The sequence below is a fragment of the Glycine soja genome, chromosome 6 (assembly GCF_004193775.1).
Source record: "Glycine soja cultivar W05 chromosome 6, ASM419377v2, whole genome shotgun sequence".
NCBI classification, from domain to species: domain Eukaryota; kingdom Viridiplantae; phylum Streptophyta; class Magnoliopsida; order Fabales; family Fabaceae; genus Glycine; species Glycine soja.
This window is the reverse complement of record NC_041007.1, coordinates 1,933,235-1,940,413: the sequence shown is the minus strand read 5'-3', so window position 1 is coordinate 1,940,413 and position 7,179 is coordinate 1,933,235. Positions and strand designations below refer to the sequence as shown.

The following is a 7,179-nucleotide window of genomic DNA, read 5'->3' as shown; positions in this document are numbered from 1 at the left end:
TCTCGTACGCGTTAATCAAGGTTGCAGAACAAGAAAAAAAATGGGCTTTGTTTTGTGTCTCCTTCAACGTCCAGCTTTTAAGTTCCAAGAGACGCAACACACGCACCTTCTAATTCCGAATTTCTTAGGAACATAGCACCCTCTCTGTCTCCTATTCCAATCGAGATCCTCATTCTTCACTTTCAATCTCTAACTAGTAACTAGCATTGTTGCTTCAACATTTTCTTCGGTTACATTTTTTTCAGGTAAGTTTATTTTATCCACATTATCTTCGCTCACTTATTATTCATTCACATTTTCTTCGCTCACTGGCTTCGGACACGGAACAGTTTCAGTGAAACTGCTCGCTACAGTTTTTTTTTTTTTTTTTTTATATTATTCTCATATACTTCGTCATGGAGAACTTTTTCTTTTTTCTTCTTCTTTAAATTGTCGGTGAGGTTCTGTTCCGTGCGGTTCCAATTGTTGCTATTTTTAGAATTAGAAACGTTTCATTCATTCCATAACATTACGGAATAATTTTCCCAATATTAACTCGGGTGCTCTTAATCTGCGCCGCTCTAGTCTAGACCATAGCTGATTTCCATTAATTTGGATCTAATTTGAGCGATAAAGACGGTTTAGCAATAATAAACAATCATTACGAAAGATCACTTCTATCTTTCTTTTTATTTTTATTTTTTGGAGGGTAAAAATTAAAAACCCCACTCACTAACTTGCTTTAGTCTCAAGTTTGAGAGAAAAGAATATATGTGGCTTTTTGTTGATAGTTTCGGTACACGGTTATAGCATGCGCGCAAGTGCGGTGGTTGGATCTCGGAAATCGCCGTTACACAAATATCACTGCCACTCAAGCAGAAGCAGTAAGCAGTACCATGCTGCTTCAATGCATTTCACCAATTTAGTAATTTCGCTCAATCCCGAACCAATACCTTGCTTCAATTTAATCAACTTTTTACCACCGACAATTAGATTTACCCACGCACCACGCCAGAATGCATAGCCATTATCATTTCTAAATTGCATACCAAGGTAGTTTTTTTTTTTTAAAAATAAAATTCTTTACCTAATTAGTAATTAGGATGCTGGAATTTTAAGATGTTATTACTATTTGTGTTACCGGTTATCTTGTTATATTGTCATTCGAATCTAGTTATCTTGAACGGTGATGAAGTTGATGATAGAGTTTGCAGCACAATCCGTTGCTGTTGTAGTGTGAAAATTTTGTGTGGTGAAAACCTAATCTGAGTGTTGAATTATATGTTTAATTCTACGTGGCTTTTGTAGTTTGCGATGGATCGACGGTGGCCTTGGAAGAAAAAATCATCAGAAAAGTCCGTGATTGAGAAAGCAACTACTGCATTGGATTCCTCCGATGCTTCCAACAACCAGGTATATTTGTTTGTTGGCATTTTCACACAAGAAAATATCTGCAAAATTTTTGTGCCTTAAAAAATTTCCCACCTTTTTTAGTGCTATTTGGTAACTAAGTTCTGTTTTATTTTTGTGTCTGAGTGTGACTGTTTTACCAATTTTTAATGTCTATAGTTTGTTGCTACTTTGCTAATGATCCTTTCATTGTTAATATTTTATTTTTATTAATAATCTTGATTCACGTCTTCTGCGAGTTTCCTATTCTTAGCCAGCTTTTAAGCATTTTACACTTTCTGTACGTTATTTGCGTGTTATAGTTTCCTTGAATAAAAACTGTAGTTCAACATACATTTTCTGTACATTGTTCAATAATCCTGTCTCTCTGTCTTTCGTGTGTATGTGTGTGTGTGAAGGACTTAAATATGGCTTGGTTGATTCAACAATGTGATTTAAGTTTTTTTTTTGTATTTTCTATTTTGTTTTGTATTTACTTGCAAAAACAGGATAACAACAAGAAACCAAACTATGTTCAAATCTCTGTGGAATCCTATTCACATCTGTCTGACTTGGAAGATCAAGTGAAGACATATGAGGAAAAAGTTCAGACACTTGAAGATGAGATCAAGGAAATGAATGAAAAGATGTCTGCAGCAAACTCTGAGATCAATACCAAGGAAAGCATGGTAAAACAACATGCTAAAGTGGCTGAAGAAGCTGTATCAGGTTACATACTTAATGAATTTACTTACCATCTTAAACATGTTCAGGCTGGAAGCTTGCCTCACCACAAATTGCTTCTCACTATTCTTGGAATTAAATTTTTATTGAAACTCTGCAGGCTGGGAAAAGGCTGAAGCTGAAGCTTTGGCATTGAAGAACCATCTAGAATCTGTCACTCTTTTAAAACTCACTGCTGAGGATCGCGCAACGCATTTAGATGGTGCTCTTAAAGAGTGTATGCGACAAATACGAAACCTGAAGGAAGAACATGAGCATAAAATACAGGAAGTTGCTCTCTCAAAAACCATGCAATTAGACAAGATTAAGGGGGAGCTGGAGGCAAAGATAGTGAACTTTGAACAGGAACTTCTTAGGTCTGCTGCTGAAAATGGGACTCTGTCAAGGTCATTGCAGGAACGCTCGAACATGCTAATCAAATTAAGCGAAGAGAAGGGTCATGCCGAGGGTGAAATTGAGCTTCTTAAGGGCAACATAGAAGCATGTGAAAGGGAAATTAATTCACTTAAATATGAACTTCATGTTGTTTCTAAAGAGCTTGAAATTCGCAATGAAGAAAAAAATATGAGTATGAGGTCTGCTGAAGCTGCTAACAAGCAGCATATGGAGGGTGTAAAAAAAATTACCAAGTTAGAGGCTGAGTGCCAAAGATTACGTGGTCTTGTGAGGAAAAAGTTACCTGGTCCTGCTGCACTTGCACAGATGAAGCTAGAAGTCGAAAGCCTTGGCCGAGATTTTGGAGAAAGTCGATTAAGGAAGTCCCCTGTGAAGCCTGCTACCCCTAATTTGTCTCCATTACCTGATTTCTCCCTGGAGAATGTACAGAAATTCCAGAAGGACAATGAATTTCTTACGGAGCGTTTATTAGCAATGGAAGAAGAAACGAAGATGCTGAAAGAAGCTTTGGCTAAACGTAACAGTGAGTTGCAGGCCTCAAGGAGTATGTGTGCTAAAACACTGAGCAAACTTCAAAGTTTGGAAGCACAATCTCAGAACCAGCTGAAAGGATCTCCAAAATCCATCGTCCAGTTAACTCACGAACGTATTTATAATCAAAATTCAAGCAGTGCACCAAGTTTGATCTCCATGTCTGAAGATGGAAATGACGATGCAGAAAGTTGTGCTGAATCTTGGGCAACAGCAATAGTCTCTGGGCTATCCCAATTTCCTAGAGAAAAGTGCAATGAGGAATCAAATAAATCTGAAGTCACTAACAAGTTGGAACTAATGGATGACTTTCTGGAGGTGGAGAAGTTGGCTCGTTTGTCAAATGATTCCAATGTAGATGCCACTATTTCAGTTTCTTCAAACAATAAGACAACTGACTTTGTGGCTGATGATTTATCAGAAGTCTGTACTGGCAAAGAAGGTCTGTCTGAAAAAAATGGCAATTCAGATCAATTGTCAAATGAAGTGTCTTCTGATGCTTTGATGTCAGCACCAGATTCTCAAACTGACGTTAGTGGCTTGTTATTAACAGAACTTAGATCAAGAATATTACTGGTTTTTGAGTCCTTAGCTAAGGATGCTGACATAGGGAAGATTGTGGATGATATTAAACATGTGCTTGAAGATTCACATGACACTACCATCCACCACTCTGTGGATGCCCATCCTTCTGACACTACATGTGATAGGAAGGATAATCCTGAAGATGCTGGCTTAAATCTTGAAAAGGAAGTAATTTCATCCCAGCAACCCAAAGAATATGTGCAGATAACTACAGATTTGGAAGCTGCAGTTTCTCAGATTCATGACTTTGTATTGTTCCTTGGCAAGGAAGCAATGACATCATTTCATGATGTATCTTCTGATGGAAATGAAATGAGGCAAAAGATTGAGGAATTCTCCGTCACCTTTAATAAAGTGTTATGCAACAATGCAAGTTTGCTACAGTTTGTTCTTGACCTGTCCTATGTTCTAGATAAAGCAAGTGAGTTCAGATTTAATGTCCTTGGCTACAAGGGCACCGAAGCTGAAAGTAACAGTCCAGATTGCATAGATAAGATTGCTTTGCCCGAAAATAAGTTAGTACAAGACAATTCATCTGGAGAAAGATATCAAAATGGTTGTTCCCATATTCTTAATCCATGTTCTAATCCTGAGGTTCCTGATGATGGAAATTTGGTCTCAGGTTATAAAGCAGATGCTGCATCACAGAAACTGTCAATAGAGGAGTTTGAAGAATTGAAACTAGAGAAAGAGAAAGTAGTGATTGATCTGTCAAATTGTACTGAGAATCTTGAAATGACAAAGTCTCAATTGCTAGAGGCAGAGCAACTTCTAGCTGAAGTTAAATCACAATTGGCTTCTGCTAATAAATCAAACAGCTTGGCTGAGACACAGCTAAGGTGTATGGCAGAATCGTACAACTCACTTGAAACACGTGCCCAGGACTTGGAAACTGAGCTGAACCATCTGCAAATCAAGATAGAATCTCTGGAGAATGAACTTCAAGAGGAAAAGAGGGCTCATGAAGCTGCTATGGCCAGGAGCAAGGAGCTAGAAGAGCAGTTAAAAAGGTTAGGCATCATCTAATATCTGGGTGCAAGTATTTAAATTATTCTCCGCAGTCCTATTTAGAGGCTATCGAGTGTCGATAACATATTTTCTGCATTTGTGTTTTATGTTGATCAAAATTGGAAAATGTTATGAAAAGCAGGGTTTCATATATCTATTCTTATGGAAACCTCTGTTGCTGGTTCAAATTCTGATTTCTATGTTACTGTTTGTTTAGGATTGAGTGCTTGGCAGCTGATGATGACCACAAGACTCCGCATGTAAGGCTGTAATTCCAATGTGAAAATTAATTACCATGTTGAATTTCGCATGTCATACTGTTGAATATATATTTAGTTAGGATTGTATTAAAAAAATTAAGTTAGGAAAATATAGGCTCTCATGATTATTAAAAAATCCATAAGGTGTGTATCTAAATCTGGAATTTCTTTAGATGGGTTGAGAGTCTAAGTTTGATTTTTATTATAAATTATAAATGCAGGAGAGAAATTTGACAGCTGCTGCTGAAAAGCTAGCCGAGTGTCAAGAAACCATACTTCTTCTGGGCAAGCAGTTAAATTCTTTACGTCCACAAACTGAGGCAAATGACTCACCGTACAGTAAGATAAATCCAAAAGATGAAGGATTCACAGAAGATGAACATACTACTAATGGCCAAAAGTTTCAAGAATTAGGCCAGTTGGAGATGGACAGTTCTACTTCTGCTTTTGTGCCAAGATTGAGTTCGGAGTCCCCCTTGCATTTTTCCAACAGTTTATTTAGCCCTTCGGACAGCGAGTCCACCATTCCAGCCAGATCCCCAGTACAGCATTCTAAATCAAAACCAAAACACAGGCCTACCAAGTCAGCCTCTTCTTCAGTTTCTTCCGCCACCACACCTGAGAAACATGCACGGGGATTTAGTAGATTCTTTTCACCTAAAGGAAAGTCTGGTCATTGAGCCTGCACCGGCACCGGCTCTATGAAAATTCATAACGAGTAAGCCACTTGGTGATGACATTTGGAAAGCACCAAGGTCCAAACCCTTCATGTTTGACAGAATTGAGTTTTTGGGGAGGTTTGTGTAATTAAGGAGGGTATACCATGAGTGCCAGGTGATTTTTGTATGTAATGGTTGTACCATATGTTTTTTTTTTCTTTTGCTTTTTATGGTTTTGCCCCCTCTATTCTGTAATTTAAGTAGCAAAGGACAAACTTTGACATAGTATCTGAACTTTTACAGGATATATTGAATATGTTGAACTTAACAAATTTATCCATGCCTTGATTTTTTCTAGGAGCAAGTTTGAACTGAATAGAAGTGGTTGCCATGTCTGATCAACTTTAGCAGCACTCGTGCTATTGCCTGCCTGGATTATTATAATTTAAAAGCACAGGTTTCAATTGAAAAGTATCCATGTTTCTCACCAACATTTACCAATGGACGTTAAAAATTTCAGCAAATGTTAACGTTGACAAAGATTTCAGCAAATACAAATATTGATGGGAAGCCATTTTTTTTTCAAAAACCCCAAAATTACTACTTTGATATTTTTGTTTTTCAAAAATATATTCAATTATAATAATTTTTAAAACATTGAATTAAACTTAAGAAAAAAAAACATTTAATTAAAAGTACATTTTTAAAAAGCTTAACCAAACTCCATATAAAAAAAAAAACTCAACCAAACTGGAAATTAGTTTCAGTGCCGCTTCTCAATGGATTTATAAATTTGTATTCGCGAGGAATTATTTGTGTATGGATTTATTTTACAAATCATAAACAAGTCAAGACTCAAGATTACAATCAGTCAAAAAAAAAAGACTCAAGATTACAAAACCGTTCGTGAATTGGGCGAGCACCGACAAGAACCACCCTAAATTAGTGGGCACTCTTTGCTTTGGGCCATAGTAGTCCTTTTAAAAAAAAATTATAGTCGCCCTTAATTTTTCCGTTTCTATAAGTACACTAATATTAATAAAGAAAAAATGGGAAAACTAGTCCACAAGAACCCAATATCCAGATTTTTTTAACCTCTTAGAAGATTAATGTAATATGACCATAAAAAAAATTATGTATCTGTACCAAAAAAAAAAACTGATGTATGAAATATATCCAAATCCAGTGTCTTGTTTAGTGACTAGCACATTTTCTTTTGATAGCAATTAGCAAGCATTACTGTTAAGTTCATCAGCAATTACTTAATAAAACATTTTATGGAACTCTAAAATTTGTTGCTGGTATACTACAGAGTCAATTCAGTTAATTAAGTAGGATGTATTAATTGTTGTAACCCTCTCGGTATTTGTATTTGATTCCTTTCTATGTATAAAAATAATTCATTGTGAGTATGAGACACTTACGTGTTTCTTGTTTCTTTGTTCGTGTGAAGGAATAACTTCAATTGTGAAATTAGAATATTTTTGCTTGTGTTGCTTCTCATTCTCATCAGCTCTAATTCTCTAAATATCGAACTTGGAACTTGAAATGCTCACAATTCTAGAATGTAGTTATTCAAATTCTTACCCGATTATGAAATGCTCTCGAGATCGAGCTCCACCACTAAT

General features: G+C 36.3%; 1 protein-coding gene across 2 annotated transcripts; it reads left to right on the top strand.

Moving 5' to 3' along the window:
- On the top strand, positions 1-5,908 carry LOC114414600 (filament-like plant protein 4). Of its 2 annotated transcripts, none has more exons than XM_028378910.1 (6): positions 1-245; positions 1,288-1,392; positions 1,878-2,097; positions 2,213-4,634; positions 4,850-4,892; positions 5,114-5,908. In XM_028378910.1, the coding sequence occupies exons 2-6, from the start codon at positions 1,294-1,296 to the stop codon at positions 5,570-5,572; spliced, it is 3,243 nt and encodes a 1,080-aa protein (XP_028234711.1). In that variant the 5' UTR covers positions 1-245; positions 1,288-1,293; the 3' UTR covers positions 5,573-5,908. The 2 variants fall into 2 exon arrangements, with proteins under 2 accessions (XP_028234711.1, XP_028234712.1); XM_028378911.1 differs by lacking the exon at positions 1-245 and adding an exon at positions 612-1,032.
- Positions 5,909-7,179: the final 1,271 nt, after the last annotated feature.